Source organism: Anastrepha ludens, chromosome 3, assembly GCF_028408465.1.
Source record: "Anastrepha ludens isolate Willacy chromosome 3, idAnaLude1.1, whole genome shotgun sequence".
Lineage (NCBI taxonomy): Eukaryota > Metazoa > Arthropoda > Insecta > Diptera > Tephritidae > Anastrepha > Anastrepha ludens.
The window spans coordinates 123,759,889-123,783,062 of record NC_071499.1 but is presented as its reverse complement, the minus strand read 5'-3'; the positions used below and the strand labels follow the sequence as shown (position 1 = coordinate 123,783,062).

The window sequence follows — 23,174 nt, the reverse complement described above, 5'->3', positions numbered from 1 at the left end:
CCACACAAATAACGCAACCATTGATCTTTTACGGGAAAAACACCTCTTGTTGGAAAACCCTTTATAACAATATTCAAGATTTAAAAATTATCTTAACAAAGACCAAGAAACTCTATGTTAGAGAGAGCTTGTCTAGGATTACTAAGCCGCATTTTTCTAATTTTTCTGTGATATGTATGTAAATTTTTTTTTCAAACCATGGTAGCGCTCCATAAAAATTGTTGGGAGATTTTGAAATTCCCCTTGATTCTTTTATTTTATACACAAGAAATGAGATTTACGTTTTTATGGGAGGTATGACGCCACGTTTTCCAATAAGAAATGCTTTCAACCTAAGTCGGGTATTCATAATTTATGTACCTGTATGAAATTTCAATACGTTAGCATAAACGATTTCAGAAAAAGCTATATGAAGGCTTCAGTTTATATGGGAGGTTCAACATCATCATCATTCCGTTGCGGAGTATAGGGCCAAAGTAAAATTTTTCCATTGCGTGTGATTCCCGGATATTATTTTTCACTTACTGCAAGGTCATTGTTTTGTCCACGGCTTTGTATACCACTTCGATGCAGCGTCGCCAATAGCCCCTAGGTCTGCCTCTTCTGCGCTGTCCTTGGGGGGTTCCTAATCTAGCGCTTATCTGCTGATTTCAGTGCCACCTTTCTGTAGTGTATGGCCAAGCCATCTCTATTTACGTTTTCTTATATCAATTGCAATTGGTTTTTGATGACATCATCGATGCAATTCGATGTTGATATCCAGTTGTCTGGTCACCTGATACGTAGAATGCATCTCAAGCATCGGTTCACGAACACTTAAAGCTTATGTACAACTTCCGCCAGACACCATGTTTCACAGGCGTAGAGCAGAACTGAAACATATCGGAAGTTCCACACCCTATTTTCCTATGCCTACCACTTTTCACAATAAGACAAGTATTGGGAATTTCTGTAAGTGTACCAAATTTTAATAACTCGGTTTTATCTCGACGCTCTCAACAATGAGGTAATTCTCAGCATTCATGAATCGACTGTTCGACGGATTTTACCTGTAGACGAGCGCATGGCACGGTGGACGTTCAAATGATGCAATTTTTCATGTATAATTGTTAAGAGTTGTTGTGAAACCTGAAAGATCTACTTTTTTTATTGTACAACATCATCCATTCGGAATTCACAGAGAGAACGTTGGTTCGAATCTCGGTGAAACCAAAATTAATATAAACATTTTTCTAATAACGGTCGCTCCTCGGCAGGCAATGGCAAACCTCCGAGTGTATTTCTGCCATGAAAAAGCTCCTCATAAAAATATCTGCCGTTCGGAGTCGGCTTGAAACTGTAGGAGGAGTTTGGCCAAACACCCAAAAAGGGTGTACGCGCCAATTATATATATATATATATATCATCTAGGAAGACCCTTTACAACTAGAATTTAGTCATAAGTAAATTAATAAATAGTTTCTAAAATGTTTCTTTTTTCCACTACACTCAAATTTCTGCCTATCCATATGCATATACATATATTATATTTATCTATCTAACATTTCTATAAAATATCTCACAAGCCTCTTAATCACTGCATGTGATTTAAACTGTTAAAAAAGCCATTAGCACTGAAAGCTTTATTAGGATTTTTTGCTAGTCCACGTCAAGCTAAAGCAACCCTCCTATTAGTGCATATTAAAAATTTTCCATTTATTTTTTAACACTACAGCTCAGAATTAATTTATCAGAGTTCAAGCAATTTCAGGCACAGTTCAAGAAACTTTTTATTGAAAATTGTAAATAAGTTACGCCACAAATGTTAAAATAATTGTTAAAACAAGTCAGCAGCCTTCTCATTTATGACAAACAAAGCTCAATGAACACTCCGCACTAAATGCAGCCACTTTAGTTGTGAACTTAGTAGAAAGAAATGTATGTAACTAAGTGCACCCGTTATTAAAAACGGATAAAAATTTAACAACTTTCACGCGCTGTGAATATACTGAGTAATGGGAAAAGGTGAAATGTCTGGGTGCAAACGGCGCTAGCTGTACAACAATTGAAAAATTGAACAATTGGAAAACTACTGACTTGTAAGTGAGTTATTAAGTAAATGGAATAGGTGAAGAGGTGGAAAAAAACTGCGAAACAAAACACGGCAGTGCAAAAATCACAAAATTATGCGCATCACTAATGACGCGCATTATTATTTTTCCATTTTTTTTTTTTAATTTTTTGCATCCCATATTTTTAAGTGTGCAAAACTAGCCAGAACCTACTGAACTGCACTGTGAGCTGAGAAGCTGCCTTGCAAAAACCAAGTTGCCAGTTGCGTACGAGTATTATTGACGATAATGAGACAGTTGACATACAGTTCATTTGAAAGTTTCAACTGTGACAGCCTATGTGATTGCAGGTGTAAAGCCTGTCGTCAAGCTGTAAGTTAACCCCTTGACATGAGTTTGATAGATTTTTTTTATTGCCTCACTAAATGGCAGAGTTTTAAGTCAATTAGAATAAAAGTTTAGAAAGTTTGGTAAGTTTCGGCCATACAGGCCAGTTGTTTTATGGCATTTTCAACAAAACCAAGGCGAGTCTGTTAGAGGTGACAGCGCTTGAGCAACAACCACATTTACATGTATTTTGTTTTTGTAAAAATTAGTGTTAATGCCAAAATTTCCATGAGAAAATAAACAAAGCAGCAACAAAGAGGCTTCAAGCAACTTTGACAATCAAGGCACAAAATCGCAAAATCAACGGGGATGATTGATGATTTCAAAATTTTATGTAGTCGATTGATAAAATATATTTTTTGGTTCTTGTTCATATTTTGCACACTTCTGCAAGAAAAAATTTACTTGTGCTTGAACGCAGAATTTTTTTTCGGTATTGCAACTAATTTTTCACCGCAATGCGTGTTGCAAATTATAAAAAATATATCTCACAAATGGAAAAGCCTCCGAACAGTAGATGATTTCTTATGAGGCGTCCTTTTCATAGCAGAGCTGCAATCGAATGTTTGCTATGATCCGCCGAGGAGTGACCGCTATTAGAAAATAGTTTTTCTTGCATTTGGTGTTTCGGGCCCGTGGATTTCGAGCACACCAACCCTTTCAACCACAGCGGCCACAAATACACAAATTAAATTAAAAAGATAAACGCATCTAAGTTCCCGCTGTTTGTCAATAGATGCCGCCAGCAGTGTATGCTAGTCGATTCTAACATAACCTAAACGTCATAAACCAAGCTTAGACATATGGTAAGCAAACTGCTTCGACACATTAGTGATTTTGTTTTGGTATCATATAATTTTGGTTTTGTGAAAATGTCTGATTTTTGCCGAATAATCGTCATTTGCGGGAAGTGTTGATTTTCCTCTTTCATTCGAAAAAAACGGCGGCTGAAGCGCATCGAGAACAAAAAAAAATGTATGGAGATGCTGCTTTAAGTGAAACAACGTGCCGAGATTGGTTCCGTCGCTTCAAAGGTGGTGATTTTAATGTTGACGACCGTCCGCGTGAAGGAAGGCTAAAAACTTTCGAAGACGCTGAATTGGAGGCATTGCTCAATGAGGATCCGAGTCAATCGCAAGAAGACCTTGCTTCAGTATTAGAAGTTACCCTCCAATCCATTTCCAAGCGATTGCATGATTTGGGAATGATTCAGAAACAGGGGACTTGGGTTGCTGATGAGTTCAAACCAAGGGATGTTGAACGTCGTTTTTTCGTCTGTGAACAACTCCTCCAGCGGCAAAAAAGGAAGGCTTTTCTTCATCGCCTCGTGACGTGTGATGAAAAATGGATTTATTACAGCAATCCAAAGAAAAGAAAATCATGGGGACTGACCGGACATGCTTCTACGTCGTCGCCTCGGCCGAATATTCACGCTGCGAAGGTTATGCTATGTATTTGGTGGGACCAAGTTGGTGTTATTTATTATGAACTGTTAAAACCAAGCGAAACCATCACTGGGCATCGGTATGGACTTCAATTGATGCGATTGAGCCGAGCACTGCGCGAGAAGCGGCCGCATTACACGGAGAGGCATTAAAAAGTGATTCTACAGCATGACAACGCTCGGTCTCATGTTGCCAAGCCCGTTAAAACCTACCTGGAAAAACTAAAATGGGAAACCCTATCCAGATATTGCGCCGTCCGATTATCACCTGTTCCGATCGATGGCACATGGTCTAGCTGACCAGCAGTTCCATTCATATGAAGACATCAAAGAATGGCTTGATCCGCAGTTTTACTGCGATGGTATACGAAATCTACCAGAAAGATGGGAAAAAGTTGTAGCCAGCGATGGGCAATATTTTCAATGATTCACAAGCAACCGTTTTTACAGAATAAAGTTGTATTTTCATGAAATAAAAAAACAGTGAGAACTTAGTTGCACCCCTAATAGTATCAGGGGAGCACGAGAATTTCACCTTGAAAGTCATAAGTTTAAAAAAAGAAAACAAAAACAACAGCAAGCCTCGAGAGCAGTTGTTGAGCTCCTCCCACAGCCGATGCATCATTACCGTAACAAGCCGGATTTAAGTCCGACCAAGAACAATCAATTCAACAGCAAGCCCTAAAATTTTTTAGAGAATATTTTATGCTATCACAATAACAACAACAGTTGAACAGACTATCTTTTTCAACCATGAACAAAATCCAGTGAAAAAAAATGTTTTAATGCCAGTTTTTTTTCTGAAATATAGCCAAAATTGCTAGCGAAATGGTATTCAGTTTTTTGTTTGTTTTTGTGTTCCTCGATAATAATTACTGTTAGCTGCCTTTTTTTTATTTAATGTTTTTAAATTTTCATTTTCTTTTTTGGACTATTTGCACATTTTATTATTTTTTGTTGTGATTTTTTTTGAATATTTGTTTTTTTATTTATTTATTTTTTTTGCCTTATTATTTTTCACATATTTTTCTTTTTATTAATTTTTTTATTTTTAGTTTTGTATTTATTTTTACTATTTTTTTCCTTATTTTTCTTTTTATTTAATTTTTATTGTACTTTTTAACTTATTTTTAATTTAATTTTTTTACTTTTTTAATAAATTTTTTTTCACTTTTTTCCAATTTATTACAGTTTATTCCACTTTACCTTATTTTTGATCAACACAATTGTTTTTTTTCTATAAAACATGCTTGCTGCTATCAATTTAATAAGATTTCTCAACAGTGCATAAAAATAATAGAAACACTCAAATTAATAGCCTTGCCACCGTTGACACCATAAAATTAAAAGCATAGAAAATCTTGCAGCTGAGCGCGAAAATATAAACAACAACGAAACATAACTGGGAATCGCATCGATACATAAATACTTGTTTTGCATTGTTGGAGATTCGCATTGAAAATAAACAACAACAGCAACAGCAACAACAACGGCATGGCAATCGATAAGCGTGGAAACCAGTTGAGCGCGGAATTCAGTCGGATTGGAGTAAAATGCGCTGGCACTGAGCGAGCGAGCGCTGTGTGTGCGGCAGCTGCTTTGGGGCGGAATTGCGCCGACACCTTTGTCGTTGACCGCACATTAATACTAATTAATGTCAATAGTAATAAAATAAATGCTGTGCAAAAAGCAATAGCAACAAGAACATAACGGGCAGCAAAATAAACAAAAAAATAATTTTAATAAAAATTGAATATAACGAAAAAATGTAAAAACACAACCAATTAAATAAAATCAAATCGTTAAAATGCGATCTGGTGCGCTTCAGGTAAGTGCTACATAAAACAACAACAATTAATTCGACATTGTTGCATGAATAATTGTGCGCGCGCGGAAAACCCCATTGCCCAGCGCGAAAAAATCGACAGCTGCATTCGGTGCTTCCATTGCCGCGCATACCATCCATAAACATATTGAAACGCGCGTGTGTGTGTGTGTGTGAGTACGTGCAACACATGCGAGTAATGCCACAAGCAACAATAGCTGCACCAGCGTTATAATTAAAATAGCAAAGTTGTAAATTTATGTGAATTTTTGCAGTTTTAGTTTTTTTTTTGCGCTTTATTTTTTATTGCAAATGCGCATTGGCTGCATTGTTCTAAGAGCAACACAAAAAATTTTAAATTTTGAAAATTTGTGGAAAATACAATTACACGTGGCATTGATGGTAGTCGTGGTGGCGGTAGCGGTGGTGTTGTTGTAGCTCTTGCAACTGTTGACTGCATTTGTCTGTAGTTGTTTGGTCTATTTGTTTGTTATTGTTGTTATCCCGACTTTGCAACAAAGTATACAGCGCGAGAATCTGCATGCCGAAATGCGCGTAATTAAAATGCGCTCAGCTGCGAGTGCAGCAACAACTACACAACGGCTGCAATAAAATCATAAAAGCGCAAGAGCAGCGTAAAACGCGCTGAGTTCATGAAAAGTTGCGAAAAAAATAATCGCCGCGCCACACTTTTATTAAAGTTGTTGTATAAGTTGTATAAATTTATTATTGTTGTTAATTTTGTTGCTGCTGCCATGCACTTGAAAGTCATTTGCGCGCGCCACCAGCAGCCACAACTACAATTATTGTTTTAATAAAATCAACTGCAAATACAACAAGTAAGCAATTGCAATTGTTGCTTTTTGTATTGCAATTGCTAACGCTACTCTTCAGGCTGCTGCGACTGCTGTTGCCACCTCGAACGCTAACAATCGCCAACCAGCCAACACTTTTGCCAGCCAGCTGTAGGCAATAATTGTTGCAAATAACAAGCAGCCGCTAATACATGAATACATATGTACTTATGTACATACGAAAACACACATACACACACACATACTTTTATAACAAACGATTGATGGATAGACGAACAAATTGTTAGACAAGTGGACAGGTGGTGACATGTGAAGTGACGTACGGGGAGGCTATAGATGGGTAGCCTTGCTTGAGAGGCTGCGGGAAAGTAATATGGCGGGCGTCTAGTTAATAGACAAGCAGATAGCCAGTGGCATAGACAGTCGGCGCACTTAGCGGTAAGCTTTAGCGGCAGCCCGACAAGCTTTGGAAAAGCGCACGTCAGCGGAAATTTTAATAGAGCAAGCGAGGTCTTAAAAATCAGAAAACAATAAGGAACTAAGATTTGTTTCTTCAACTGAAATTTTAATTTCTTTAAAAACTAGAAGCAGTGTTTTAATTATTTTAATAATTACAAATTGATAAGTTTTGGGAATTAAAAATTTTTGTAAATAAAATTTAGTAATTTTTTTAGTGAGACATTAAATATCAAAAAACAATAAGAAACAAAGATTTGTTTCTTTAAGGAGACATATACCTGTAAAATTTCGAAAAAAAAAAATTTTCATAAAATGTTAATATAATTTTTTAAGAATAAGTCAAAAAAATTTTAGAACGTAAAGTCTTTCCTTTCGAGCGCTGGGAGAGGTATAGTTACGTTCCGGACTTTAGACGTGTTTTTCTCCAAACTATATTTTTCGAATTGGCGTACACGATAACTCGAAAAGTTATTGACCGATCTCCTTGAAATTTTGCACACATCTTTTTTATGATACTACTTTCTATGTGAATTTTCCAGTATGCGACAATTTTTCAATTTTTTCCATTTTTGTTTAATTCATATAGAAATTATGACATTAATAAACAAAAAAATTTTTGTGTTTTGTATTCAGGTCACTGACGCCGATGCCACAATGCCCGTCGACTGAGAAACCCCGCTTCGACCTTCTTGGAAGAATTGAGTGTACATGATTAAAATAAAAAAAAAAATGTTTATATTATCTTAATGTATAAATAACTGTATGCCAATTTTGAAAAAATAGATTGACTTCTTCATTTTAAATAATTTTAATGAAAATCAGGGAAAATAATAATGATGTTGACATTTTAGATGTTTGAATTTTCAAATAGTTTGTATTTTCTATTTGTATAAATTTTGTAATATTTTCATAATGTAAAAGAACTTTTTTTGTTTATTTGAAATATTTATTTGATCTCGAACTTTAGCCAGCTATCATATATTTTTCAGCTCCAAAAAGTGTGTTTTCATTAATTTTATATTGTATTTTTCAATTATTTTGTCTTCTAATAGGACTATGAATAAGTTCGTGCGGTTTTACAACAGATGGCGTAACTTGATTATTATTCCATCGATCCACATTTCCAAACATTCATTGGAGAGCTACTGTCGTAAGGCACAAACGTCAGTATAAGTTTTTTATTTGAAGCGTAAACAACAATATTTTTACCACACTTGAAAATGTCGAATTTCGTGCCAAATAATGTGTTTTTGCGGGGAATTCTTCTTCATTATTTTAATATGAAGAAAAAAGCAGCCGAAAGTCATCGTATCTTGGTGGAAGTTTATGGTGAGCATGCTCTATCTGAGCGAACGTGCCAGAAGTGGTTTGCACGCTTTAAAAGTGGTGATTTTGGCTTGGAAGACGAAGAACGCGAGGGTGCGCCGCCAAAGTTCATGGATACCGAATTGGAGGAATTGCTCGATCAAGATCCGGCTCAAACGCAAGAAGAGGTTGCAAAAACTTTGGGAGTTGATCAATCAACCATTTCCAAACGTTTAAAAGCCATGGGAATGATCCGAAAGGTAGGCCATTGGGTGCCGTATGAATTGAAGCCAAGAGACGTTGAACGCCGTTTTATGGCATGCGAACAACTGCTTCAACGGCACAAAAGAAAGGGTTTTTTGCATCGAATTGTGACTGGCGATGAAAAGTGGGTCCATTACGACAATCCAAAACGTCGGGCAACGTATGGATACCCTGGCCATGCTTCAACATCGACGTCGGCGCAGAATATTCATGGCCTGAAGGTTATGCTGTGTATCTGGTGGGACCAGCTGGGTGTTGTGTATTATGAGCTACTGAAACCGAATGAAACGATTACGGGGGATGTCTACCGACGACAATTGATGCGTTTGAGCCGAGCACTGCGAGAAAAACGGCCGCAATACGCCGATAGACACGACAAAGTTATTTTGCAACATGACAATGCTCGGCCACATGTTGCACAAGTGGTCAAAACATACTTAGAAACGCTCAAATGGGATGTCCTACCCCACCCGCCGTATAGTCCAGACCTTGCGCCATCCGATTACTATCTCTTCCGATCGATGCAACATGGCCTGGCTGACCAGCACTTCCGTAATTACGATGAAGTCAAAAAATGGATCGATTCGTGGATTGCGGCAAAACCGACCGAATTTTTCACAAAGGGAATCCGTGAATTGCCAGAAAGATGGGAAAAAGTAGTAGTAAGCGATGGACAATATTTTGAATATTAAATTTGTAACCATTTTACGTCAATAAAGTTTCAAATTTCGAAAAAACCGCACGAACTTATTCATAGTCCTATTATTTTTTTAGTTATTTAAATCTTAGTCGATAGCTACTCTGCTATTCGTTTTAAATGGGCTGTAGAAAACTTGTGTCCCAATACTAAATAAATAAATAAATAAAAAAATAAATAAAATGACTCTAAATCCAATTTATATTTTTCCTTTGCAATAGAAAAGACAGATAGCAAAAGTATTATTTTTAAAAAACTAAAATTGCATTTTTTGGTGCAGCACCCTTTATTTGATAAATTAAAAATTACTCTAGATCAAATTGATATTTTGCGCACACATTTCAAAGCACAGATATTAAGAGAAAAATTATTAATTTAAAAGAAATATTATATTAAGAAATACTTTCTTTAAAATATTAGAAGTAAATTCTGTCAAAAAAATTTCGGGAATTGTTCAATTAAAGAGCGCGCGTTACACATATGCCTAAATTTTTTTTGCTGGAATGTTGGCACAACTGTCCTCTATACATAGTGTCGCAGAGTTTGAGCGTGATCTGCCATTTAGCTTGTTTTTGGCATTTAATTATTGTATATCAGTCAACCGCAGGTGATTTTCACTAGTATATTATAAAAATATCGAACAAAAATTTGCCTTCAATTTTGTGTTTTGAACAGGATTTCGTGTGCCGAGTCGTTGAAAATGTTGCAGAAAGCCCATATGACGAGTATGCTTTACCAAAAACACGGGTCCACGAGTGGTATAAGGCTTTTGCAGAGGGCCGCGAAGCCGTGGAAGATTCGCCCCGATCTGGTCGCCCATCAACGTCCGCAACGGATGAAAACATCGACAAAGTCAAGGAAATGGTGCTGGAAAACCATCATTTAAGTTTGAGGGAGGTAGCTCGTGATCTTAGCGTGTCTCACGAATCAACATTTTACACTATCAATTGCGCCTGAGACACGTGGCTGCTTGACTCGTTCCAAGAGTTGAATTTCTTTCAAAAAATTCATCGGAAGAAGGTGGCTGAAGACATGCTTGAGCAAGTGAATTCGCATCCAACGTTTATCCAGCGCACCATAACAGGATATGAGACGTGATTATATGAGTTTGACATGCAAGCCAGTCAACAGGCGGCTGAATGGCGCTATCCACATGAGCCCCAACCCAAAAAAGCACGTCAAAGTCGGTCAGAAGCGTAAGTCATGCTACCCATTTTCCTTGATTATCATCGAGTTGTGCACTCGGAATTCATTCCAAATGGTTCTAGGGTAAATAAAGAATATTATTTGGAAGTTATGCGACGTTTGAGCGAGAATGTGCCCAATTTGAGAAAAGAAAAAACTCATGGATCTTGCACCAGGAAAACGCACCGTCTGACAAGGCGAACACTCGTGAAAACTTTTTTGACTAATATCATCGAACAACCACGGTATTCTTCGGATTGAGCCCGCTGTGACGTTTTTCTTTTCCCCCAAAACTTAAATTGCCACTCCGCGCACGCTACTTTGAGTCGATAGAGGCCATTAAGTAGAATTCGCTGAAGGAGCTGAAGAAGATCTCTTCAAACGCGTTTAAAAGGTGCTTTGGTGGCTGGACTAATCGTTGGCATATATATGGGCTTTTCCAATAAGAGGTGTTATTTTGATATTCAAAGAACAATTCTATTTTTTAATATAAACTAGCATTCCCCAGTGGGCTTCGCACCACCATACATAAAATGTTTTTTATATTGAATCGTCTGGCGTGCTCCCCAATTGGTGTTTTATCGGCTTTTATTATTATTTTGTGGTCATCGGTGGGCATCAGATCGAGTGCCACTTTGAACAATTTCACCAATTCATTGTGTTGATGGAACATTCTTTGCAATTCATTCACGATTGATCTTCTCGTATTCGTCGAAATTGCACAGTGCTGATCTAATTCACGATTCTCATCATCAATAAAATATATTTGCAAAAATTGATGGTTCTGATGGCGGAAGTTCTAGCACCGGCAATTTGACTTTCCCACCAGCACAGCACATACCAGGCGTTTAGTTTCTGAATTTAATTGCTTTGCAATGTATACATTCTATATTCATTTGGCCAATGTAGGCATGCATGCTGTAATCAATGGTGGTATCGTAATTGAAAGACGCGCGGTCCATTTGACGTATATCATAAACGGACGTACGCCCACGACGGTTTCTTGGTGTTTCACTATTAACCGACTGATTTCTCCGTCTGTGTCGTTGTGTTTCCACTTAATTTCGTCGAACACGATCTTCTTCACTCTGTGATCACATAAAATGTCATAACTTAGGAACGGCTGCACCGATTTCAATCAAACTTCACACAAACCACCTCCTCAAAGATAGAAAAGAACTCTAAAATTTTCGTGTCAATCGGTTCGGCGGTTCTTGAGTTATAAGATTACCAAGGAAATGTAACTTCTTTTTATATATATAGATAATCGGATGTTTATTTCATTATAAAGAGGAAGGTATATCGTTAATAGTGGAAAATAACATCAGGCAAATGGCCACCACGACCAAGCTTTCCTTTTTATGAAATTTTCCATAACCGAATTGCAAAGTGGCTGCCCTATATCTACGATAGCCTCACGAATTCCATCTTTGTGGTCTTGAATCGACCCTGGGCTATTGGCGTAGACCTTCCCTTTCACGTGGCCCCAAAGAAAAAAGTCACAAAGTGTTAAATCGCAAGAATGCGATGGCCAATTGTGATCACCTCTTCGGGAAATAACACGGTCCGGAAACTTTTCCCGTAAAAGATCAATGGTATCGTTACTTGTGTGGCACGTAGCGCCACCTTGTTGAAAATAAACGTTTTCCAGATCAATACCATCCAAATCTGGTCATAAAAATTCGTTAATCATCTCTCGATTGCGCAATCCATTCACCAACAACACATGTTATTGGAAAACCCTATATCTACGTATTGCTTCGAGTGGCGCCTATTTGGAAGACGACAAAATAAATTTTGAAGATTAAGCAATAATTTGGCGTTTTATTGAACAATTCCCGGTACTTTTTTGGCAGAATATAAATACCTCGCTCAAACATCCTTTAATTCTGCATTAAAAACTACTTTTAACCAGCCTTAAACTTTTTTCATTTATTTTTTTCACATATTTGCCACGTCTTTCTAAACACTTATCTCACTTCTAACAGCGCCAGATTAAAAAAAATATTTTTTATCTCACTTATCTTGACTTTTTGCACAAAGTTATCTATTTGCTTTCCTGATAAATAATTTACTCTCTTTTCATTTTCACATAATTTTTTATTTTATTTTTTATTTCGTTTTTTTTGCTCTTACTCCTGGCGACAATCTGTCTTTCCACACTGTTTAACAAAATACGAAAAGAAACTAAATGAAAAATACGCGCAAATTAAGATAAAAATCTGATTTTCTGTTTGCCCACAACAAATATTGTAATTCAAGTGGGCAATCACTTGCAAAAATGACATTCTTAAGCAAGCAAAAACAAGAAGAATACTAAGAAAACTCGCTGAAAGCTTTATAAATTAAAGTACATTAGCAAATATTTAAATATTAGCTCAACAGCTGCAACGTAGCTGCTTAAAAAGCGAAAGTGATATCATCTTAACGGTTAAAAGTGCGCAAGTATAAGAATTTGGCATAAGATTTTGCAAGTGCAAGCTAAAAGTCATCAGCGAAATTAATTATGTACCCAAATATGGTACGTACGGAGTAAACATTAGGGTTAAACAAATTTTGCAGAGGTCAGCGTTTGTTGTTTTATGTTCTGTTTTTTTGGTTTACTTAGAGTCCTTAATTGTCTTTCTGCGTTTATCTGGCAATGAAAATTATGTCGCAGATAAGCGCAGCCAACAGATGGCCATGAACTGTGCAGATTTTTTTTGTTTTACAAGCCGCCAAAGTAAAGATATGCTTGATTGCTTGGAAGTGGTTCTCTCCGGTTTTCATTTGCTTTTAGATTAGATTAGAAGTAAGCATCTCAACTTTTATTTATGAATGTTTTTTTTAATGAAAATTATTAGACTTCAGTTCGAAATTAGTTGAAGGCCTGTTTTGCCACTTTAATTTTCTATGTATTTAAAAAAAAAGCTAAGCAGGACGTTTTTCTCACTCTAAAAAAAATTAAAGCAACCCGCAGAAACATAATAGTAAAATCAGAAAATATATAAAAAATTACTCGACTTCAGTTCCAAATTAGTTGAAGGCTTATTTTGCCACTTTAGTTTTCATTGTTTCTCTAAAAAAAATTAAAACAACCAGCGGAAAAATCGGAAAATATTGCAAATATTACAGATGTGAGATGCGAAATGTACGCAAAAATGGTCTGCTGTTCACACAGACTATTTCACAATATTATTCCAAAACTAAAATATTAACTAAGGCAGCAGCATTTCGCTCTCAAAACAAAGCAAGGTTAGATTAGGTGCTGGCTGATCTGTAAAAAAAACGCACTTAGACCTCTAGGCTGTATTGTTTTACCAGTGCCATATATTTGGAGTCGAAGATGTTATTTTATGTAATTCTTCATGCACATCTGCGTGCGTTTTAAGAAGCCGTTCAGCCTTTTGTAGGCAATATCCTACAAGAATGAAAAATATGTTGGTCCCAGGCACATTTGCCCGTCCAACAAAGAGCAGGACAATGGCAAAGTTCCAAAGTACCCCTAGCACTCGCTGGTCGCGTATGTTACGAGCATCGCGCCGGACAAATCCCATTTTAGCTGCTTGATGTGAGGTGAGACAGTGTCCCGTCAGTACTCCAACCAAAAGAAGGCCAGTTAGGTCAGGTTAGGTTTGGCAGCCGCATCGCACCTAGCGACAGCGATGCCACTTAGACCACGAAATGGGTCCGCTGTGAGCCGGCAGGGGCTGGGCTACATTTCCCTTTCCATATGGAACCATCCTTAGCTTTTCACAAAGCGTAAAAGGTTGTTGGTACCTAAAGTGTATAGATTATCTATATTCATTAAGAAGTAGGATCTTAAATATCAGTTCCTGCTTCTGGCTAAAGGAGGTGTTGAATTGTTTCCAACTCTTCCTCATTTGTACAGCTACGACAGAAATCATGCATGTAAACGCCTAATCTCCTTGCATGATTTCCTATGAGACAATGTCCTGTGAGGGCCCCTACTAAGGTCCTAATTTGGCGTCTACTCAATTTTATAATATTCTTGAACAGACGTACATTTAGCCTTGGCCATATTTGCCCAGCAATTTCACAGGTATTGACACTAATCCATCTTTGAAGGCAAACAACTTCAAAAATTATTAAAGAATGAGGTTTGAAGATATAAGTGAAAAAAGCAAACAGGTAAAAATTCTTAATGAGAATTTGTAAAATAAATTTGTTTACCATCATAATGAAAAATTGTAGATTAAAAGAAATATTTTCGGAAATCTTCTTGTGATGCTCAAAGTGAATTAAGAGGAGTAAAGTGATGTCCAGACTCAAGTGAGGAGAAATGCTGAGAAGCCAGCACAACTCTTTCAATCTTCAATGCAATGAAGCCAGAGGTAAGACTTCATATTAGGAAGCAATGAAGCCAGAGGAAAAACACATATTTTAAGTGCTTATTCACCAATAGATACAGGAATAAGAAATGCTCCAAACCCGGAATCGCAGTCATAATATGACATAATTGCGCAGCCGATGGCTTCAAGACCGGGAAAAGGCTCCGGAGCAGGGTTCGAGAATGCACCATTTACCTGCATAAAGTAAGACTACTTTTATTCAGGCTGAGGTGCATTCCATACAACTACATCTGTGACAATACGCCAGCATTGGTGTAAGCAACAATCTATGGAAAATAGTATACGTACAGCCGTGGCCAAAAGTATTAGGCACCCCACTAAAATACAAGTAATTCCAAATGTGGCTACCCTAGTGACCACTGCTGTCTGCAAATGTGACGCTAGTGGGTTTAATCTTTGCTTACAACAATAAATTTTATATGCGAAAAATCATGGCACACTTGGTGCGTATAGTCTAATATACTTAGAATAGTTTGGCATTTTAAGTTTTGTTAGTCTTGAATAATCTTTAGTGCAAAATTATCAAGCAGATACAAATAATTTCTTTTTATCGAAATGCCTAAAAAGTGAATTTTGTTACGACTAAAGCGTGAGAATCCGAGTTTTAAGAGGAGAAAGAGAAGTCTCAGACTGAGATTGCCAATTTGAGGGGATGTTCGCGGTGCCCAATCCAATGGGCTATTAAGCAATTTCCGGATATAAAATCTCACCATATTAAAAAAATAGACAAATATGCCTCACTAGTGAACGGGAATACCGAAAACTTATAACCGAGTCTCTGAAGGATCGTAAAAAATCATCTTCTGTCTTTGCAGTTGCCCTGTCGGAAGAAATTGGAATATTCATTAGTGCTCGAACAGCTAAAAGAAGGCTTCTGGAAGCAGGTTTAAATGGATGCAAAGCACGAAAGAAGCCGTGGCTCCCAGAAAAAATCGGAAAAATCGTTTAGAATGGGCTCTCCGATACCAACATTTTACTGATGAACTGACGAATCGGATTTTACTGATGGACTGATGAATCGAACCTCGAGGGAGGCTTAGTTTACAGTATTTTAAAATATCAGCAACCATAGATTCTTACTGTAGTCCAGATTCGAGGATATAACACAAATTTTACAAAACGTTTTTTTTTTTCTCTCCTAAAGGTATATGGAATACCCGGTGTGCCGTTCGTGAGGCGACGGGTTGGCGAGGTATACCGTCCAGATTGCATAGCGACCGCTTTTAAGCTTGGGGAAAGCAGCATTATGATCTGGGACTGCGTGGGTGCTGATGGTGTCGGCAAATGTTCATTTGCGAAGGTCGCACGGATAGTCAAAAGTACATAAATGTATTAGAAACTTTTTTTTTGGCTTCGTAAACGCGAATTTTCAGCGACACTAATTTATATGGAGCCTAATTCCAACAAGAAAATGCCCCTTGTCACACTTAAGCGAATAGGATTCGTTGGGTTAGAGACAGTAACATTGTTTTGTTAGACTGGGCAGCACAGTTTCCAGATCTAAGCCCCATATGGCATGTGTGGGCATAACATCGCAAACAGCCCTGAAAACTGCTTTAATTCACGAGTGGAGCGCCATAAGTACAGCCGATTGTGCAAAGCTTGTACGCGGCATGGCACAGAGAGGATTGCTGCTGTGGGTGGACCTACTAAATATTATTGTTCTTATCACTAATTCGTTTTATTTGTACCAATTTATTAATAAAATATCATTACTTCCCTTTTTAAATCAAAAAATTCAGTAATTAATGGGGTACCAATGGGGTTTTGGCCAAGGCTGTATGCATTCGGAAGTGCATAGGCCCTAATCCCCGGACATCAAATGATAGAGAAAGTTTTTTCTAATAGCGGTCGCTTTTGGGCAGGCAATGGCAAACCTCCGAGTGTGTTTCTGCCATGAGAAAGCTTCTCATAAAAATTAAAAAAATATCTGCCGTTCATAGTCGGCTTAAAACTGTAGGTCCCTCCATTTGTGGAACAACATAAGGACGCACACCTCAAATATGAGCAGGAGCTCGGCCCAGTACCTAACGCCAGCACCTGCGCCAATTATTTATTCATTTTTTTTATTTTTTATTACGAAACTGGCGGATCTTTAAGAACAACATATCGCAAAATTCGTGATTTTTTGGTGGAAAATTATCGCTGGAATGAGTCGACAACTCAAAGGTTGGTAAAAAAATTTCAAGAAACTGGTTCGCTCGCGGTTGAGAAACGGGCTGGCAGACAAGACTGCGGTTTTTTTGAAAAATAAAGTCTTTGTGAGCTGAAACACAACATTCGGATAGAGATTGCTGAGCTCAATGCGATAGCGTGTGAGCGTGTCCTGGAAATTTTAACACTAGTATGACGGGCTGTAGGCGCCTGTGCACTTAAATGATGTAATTTTTACATATAATTGTTAATAGCTGTGTTTTGAATAAAAAATAATGAAATCCGAAAGAATCGAAATTTTTACGTGTTTTATTAAAAGAATCATCAAACATCAAAATCAGAAAAAAACAAAAGGCGCTTTTTTTAAGATACCCTTTATTTCAATTTTTCATCAGAATTCGCTGGTAATTCCGATATGAAGAGTTTATTAAGTAAAAATTTCTTCAACATCCATCAAGAAAATGAAGGCAAATAATATTCCGAAAAAGCGAAACTGATAAAAAAAATTAATATATTAATTAAAAAACTTCTGCCATTCGGGTGTTGCATAGAATATTAGACCCCTCCATTTGTGGAACTCCATAAACACGCACGCCAGAAATGAGAGGATAAGCGCGGCCAAATACTTAGTAAAGGGTACAAGAGGCAGTTATCGATGACTTGGCCTAATTAAACCCTAAGACCGAATGCTTTTACGTGCCCTCGGTCGACGGTTCTACGCTATCAGAACGAACCGGATTTATATCCGGCCAAAGACTGTCACAGCACTTTGCATTGCCCAACTTTGAAATAAAAGCAAATGCACTACATACGGATTTAGCAAAATGGCATCCACTACTCATCACTGTACCGATTTTTTTTTTTTTAATTTCGAAGAACTAAAACAGATCCTTTGATATTCTTAAACTGGTTCGCTGCTGGTTCAGACAGGTCAGCATTCTTTAGCAAAACCATCGAAACAATTACTTTTCTTATTCTCCGCAGCACATACACATATGAGAACATGCATGTGTGTGTGCGTGAATATTTATATTTTTCAAATTAAACTGCACTGATGATGAACCATTTTCCTTGTGTGTAAATGCGCCTATAAAATGCATTGTTGTTGATAATCATCCCTCCACCATATTGCCGCATTCCGGCTGTCATTTGTGCTGACGCACAGACGACGGGGTTGTTGTTGATGGTGGGTATTAAGAAGTACGAAAAAAAATACAAATACACACAAACATACAATGCTCCCTACATACATATGCAGTTAGCATAATTCACGCCATCTCAAAGCTAGCCTCTGAAAGGCTTCTAACTTTTCGAGGAACGCCATTTACCGACGGTAAATGAAGTGTGATTTTGAGAGGGCACTAAGAGCGCTTAAAGAGGTGACAAAAGAATTTGCAGTGCACGCTTAACGTTAGTGGTGCTAAAAGCACTACTTTTTCACATGCCAACACTAGGGTGAGCCCATTGGCGGTTTACTGCTTCCCTTAAATTTTCATTTTATTGGGCTTTCATTGCGTCTTAAAATTTTAATAATAATTAAAAAAAATGTCCACTTACCGCCCACTCTTAGTGATCACCATCTCCGTGCCCAGCTTGTGAAACTTTTCCCACAGATCCTTGCCCTCCAGCGTTACTTTCGGATCGTCGACAACGCCGTCGTCCTCGGGTTGTAGCGCGCGCAAAGGTCTCATCGCCGGATGAAGCTGATGCGCCACTGCAGATGCGAGCACCACGTCCTCGGCGGTGGTGTAGGGTGTGCCCAATGGATGATGAGCGTGCGGGTGATGTGGCGGGAAGCGCAAACCAGCTGGATATAGGCCCGGATGTGGACCAGCCGGACTGCCGGCGAGCGCAGCTAGCGCGGCTGCTGGAAAGTACGGCTGTTGTGGCAGGTGTGGTCCCAACGCGTGATGGCCCGTCACCGGCGAGTGATGCGGATGCTGGGGCACTGGAGGTGGCGGTTGCGCGTGCGGTACGTGCGGATGCGGCGGCGGCGGCTGTTGGTGCGGCGACAAATGTGGCGACGACAAATGTGCCGTTGGATGAGCTAGTGGCTGTTGTTGCGCGTGAGACGTTGCTTGCGCTGACAAATTATTATTGCTACTTTGAGGATCGTTGTTGTTATTTGTGGTGGGTGTGTTGCGGTTATTGTTGTTATTGTTGTTGCTGCTATTACTGCTCGACTTACTGCCGTTATTGCTACTACTGGTATTGTTATTGTTATTATTATTATTATTGCTACCAGGTGATAGCAAAGGAGGCTGTTGACCACCCACAGGCGATGCCTGACCAGCGCCACAAAGCAACTGGTGCTGTTGCTGGTGATGCTGTTGCAATTGCAATTGCTGTTGGTGTTGCAATAACACCGCAGCGCTTGTAGGTGTTGTTGGAGGTTGTTGTTGCTGGTGCTGATGTTGGTGCTGGTGCTGATGCTGATGCGCTTGATGTGGCTGTACGGGTGAGGTGGCCGCACTCAATACGGTATTACCGCCGCCTGTGCCCAAATCACCGGCTGCCGCGGCGGCTGCTGCTGCGGCGGCGGCGGCGGCGGCAGTAGCTGTGCTAGCCTGTGCTTGTGTGCCCGCCGTCAACAGCGACGACACGCTGAAGTCAGTGGGTCGGGAGAGCTGCAGAAATGGATGATATGCCATCCCATTTGCGAACCTGGCGAATGGATCCTCAGCAGACTGATGAAGCAACTCTTGAACGTCGTATCTCATTACATTACACTTTCCAGCAACAGCGGATGCAAAAGGCGCTCAAGCAATAACACGCCAACACTAAAACAACAATGCAGCGATGCTTAGAAAATAGACGGCAGCAGTTTGTTGACGTTTAAATAGAAAATTTCTACGATTTTGGGAACACGCGTAGCAAATACAAAAAAAAAAAACAATTTTTCTTTCGTCACTTATAGGTGTTGCCTTGTCAGTTTGGAGCCTCTAAGTCAGCCGTGTCTGTTGCTTAGCAGACTTGGCCTTTTTCCCATCACTTTTCCCCACTGCTTAGACGTCTTATCACGGTTTCTTCCGGCTTATGGCGCGCGCTTGATTTGAAGCTGCAGCTTTATGCTCGTGTCTTCACGCTTTGCAGCAACTTGTTTTTGTTTTTAATGATGACCCGTAACGCAGCGGCTTATTGGCGTTCTTGTTGCGAGTTTTGTGCAGCCAAATTGCGTTGAATTTTCATTTCTAGCCAATATTTTTGTTTTTTATTTACACTTTTTGGGTTTTCAACAAATCTTTGTTATTGTTGCACTTGACTATAACTGCCTTAATTTTTTCTTGTGGCGCTTACGCTTTTAATGTTGGCTGTAATGACTTTTTTATTGTTTTAATAGACTTTTGTTGGGTTGAAATTCATTTTTTTGCTTTATTGGTTTACATTTTTCAGTTTTCTTGCTTTTCGCCACTTTCCACGACGATTTTATTGTTAAAATTGCACTTTTTCACTAGGATTTTAGATTATTCACAAATTTACATATTTTTAAAGAATTCCCCAAGAAAATTTCATCACTTTTAACATATTTTTCCAGTTAGTTTAATTTTTTGTTTACACTTTCAGTGATATTTTTAATTTTATTTTACTTTTCACAAGCTTTTCAGCGCTACAGTAGATTCCCAGTGTGTTTCCGCGGCGGCTGCATTGATTTTGCTACAAAGTCAAAGTTAAAATACAATTAAATTCCATTAGAAAAACAAATGTCAGCACTTTTATTTTGTACTCTTAGCGGTTTGCGGCTGTGAGCGAATTGACGTTTCCTCATATCACCGCCGGCTTTACGGTTTTACGCTGTTGGCTACTTAGGCGATCTCAAAGGAAATACAAATTTCTTTCACTTTTACCCCGAAAGCTTTTACACTTGAATACCTCACCTACTTTCTGCTTTACTAAATCTTTGTTAGCACTGCGGACGAAAGCCTATTTTTTTGTGAAAACTATATTTTAAAAGCGTTTTAGCGGCGGCTAACCAATAAAATTCATATGAACGACCACGACGACGACGACAAAAGCGAGCTGCTGCACACGATAAATCGAGTAAGAATTTTGAAGGCGAGTGCTGGCATACAAAAAAAAAAAACAATACAAACATTCAATATACACACTAGCAGCCGAGATACGCACTACACGCCGGTCGCTTGCAAACTGGAAAATACACATAATACTCATAATACACATACTCGCCGAAGCGACGCAACCCCCCAAAAACCAGTCTCACAAGGCAAGTAGCGGAACAACAGCGGCAAGGAGAGTAGAGCGCATTACTCGTCCGCTAGCGAGCAACCGAACAACCGAATTGGCAGCGCAGTTCACGCACACACTCAAGCACGCGCGCACAGCTGAGCGAAAGATAGTAACGAGTAGCGAGCGAATTGCTTGCGAGCATGCAATAGGCAACCAGCGTACGACTCAGAAAAAAAGCTGCTTTGACAGCGAATTGAACTACACAGGCGCAGAGCGCCGACTGCGTCGTAAGCTGTGCGCTGTTTAAAGGTACGAATAAAACGAAGAAGACGTTGTTGGAGAGCAAACGGCTAGCATGAAATGAAAATCAGAAACCGGTAAGGCTGCCTTGCATATGTGTATGGCATTTGTGTGCGTGCATTGGTCTCACTCGCCAATTCCACTAAGAGACAGCGGTCAGGCAAAGCCCAGACGTCGTCGTCGTCGTCACCGTCGCCGTCACTAATGCAGTAAAAAAGCGTTAGGGCTAACAAGGCTGGTGACACCAGCGCCAAGCAAAGAAGAGGCAATGCCAAAACAAAAACAAACACAACAAATCGGCAGAGGAATACAAAAAATACAATTGTGTAAGAAGTGGTGGCAGGGGCAATAGCAGTACAGAATGAATTTCGCACTTTGTGGGGACAACGTCGCATATTTTTTCTACTTTGGGTTTTGTGTGCGTATGTGTTTAAGTATGTATAGGTGCATGTGTGTATTCAGTTTAGTTGGTTGCCCAAGTCGTTCAACGGCCGAGGAAGCTTTGCACACAGCGCACATGAACAATGAAGAGTAGATTATGGCTGGTGCGGTGCGACGATGGCTAAGGTAGGTGGTGCTGAGCTTTGCTGAGCCGTTTGTTGTTGGGTTAGTGTAGGTGCTGGTTTTGTCGCATTCGCAAACGCTGCCTTCGTGTTGGCTGTGCGTAGGAATGTGTGTATGTGTGCATGCCTGTTGTACGTAATGATAAGTTAGTAACTGTGAGGCTTTGGGTTATATTTTGGGTGAAAAAAAAATTGTTTATAAAAATTTAATACAAAAATAAAGCACTCTTGAGCAGCAGAAAAATACAATTAAACAAAAAATATTACATAAAAAAGAAAATGGGGAAACATTTATAACACAAAACACATTTGATTACAAATTTTCCAAAGCATTTTATGTTGTGCAGCCGACCGCCATTTATTGGCGGGTCTGTTTCTGCATTAAATATCTGCAGCGGGTGCTGGGATATTAGACATCAAAAAGTGTTTTGTGCGAGGTAATACCACTCGACCTTTACGAGAAAACCTCCGCTTCGCTTGAAAATTCATCTACCATTCAAAAGTGACACAACATTAAGGCCCTGACGTTTACTGGACCGCAGCAAAACGTTAACCAAAAATTGCAGAGAAGCTGAGTCTACACACATTTCGAGGATGTACCTTCATATGCGATAGTCTATTCATTTATATTGCGAACAGTTAGCCAGTACTGCATTCTTGCTCTGTAATACATGACAAGTAGATGACAGATTTAGGCTTCTTCTGAACAGACATATGTTATTTTCTAAACAAATTTTAAATTTAAAAGAAGTCCATTATTTTTGCATAACATTTGGCGTAAATAGTTTAAACTATTTTATGGTCGATCTTAAGCTCCTAGGCTATGTTACGACTACTAACATGTCGGTTAACTTCATATATTTCTGTGATTTTAATCGACATTTTCGACGTTATCGACATTTTCTTTACCATCAAAAATGCCTGAACGCAATAGACGAAACCAAATTGCACGTAATTAACTGTTGCAGTATCGGCACCATAAACACCATAAACACCATTCACAACACTTGGCATTTTTGCATTTATCAAAGAAAAAGTGGAAAATGTGCCGAATTTTCTCTTTGTTGCTTTCCTTTGTGAACACCCTGTAACTCACAACTGAATGGAACAAACAAAACACCAAAAGAATTTTTTTAGTGTGAAAGTATTTGATCGATACTTTACGATATGTATATCGATCACTGCAGC

The 23,174-nt window shown here is 38.7% G+C and overlaps 1 protein-coding gene across 4 annotated transcripts in view; it reads right to left on the bottom strand.

Moving 5' to 3' along the window:
• Positions 1–18,308: 18,308 nt before the first annotated feature.
• The window catches only part of LOC128858997 (optomotor-blind protein-like), a 63,204-nt gene continuing 58,338 nt past the window's right edge, over positions 18,309–23,174 (bottom strand). For 2 of the 4 annotated variants that reach the window (XM_054095642.1, XM_054095643.1), the window contains one exon: positions 18,309–20,592. In XM_054095642.1, coding sequence (XP_053951617.1) covers positions 18,492–19,658 — 1,167 coding nt within the window. In that variant the 5' untranslated portion in view covers positions 19,659–20,592 and the 3' untranslated portion in view covers positions 18,309–18,491. Of the gene's footprint in view, positions 20,593–20,813; positions 21,071–23,174 lie in introns of those variants that run through there. The other 2 variants (XM_054095641.1, XM_054095644.1) reach the window with 2 other exon arrangements.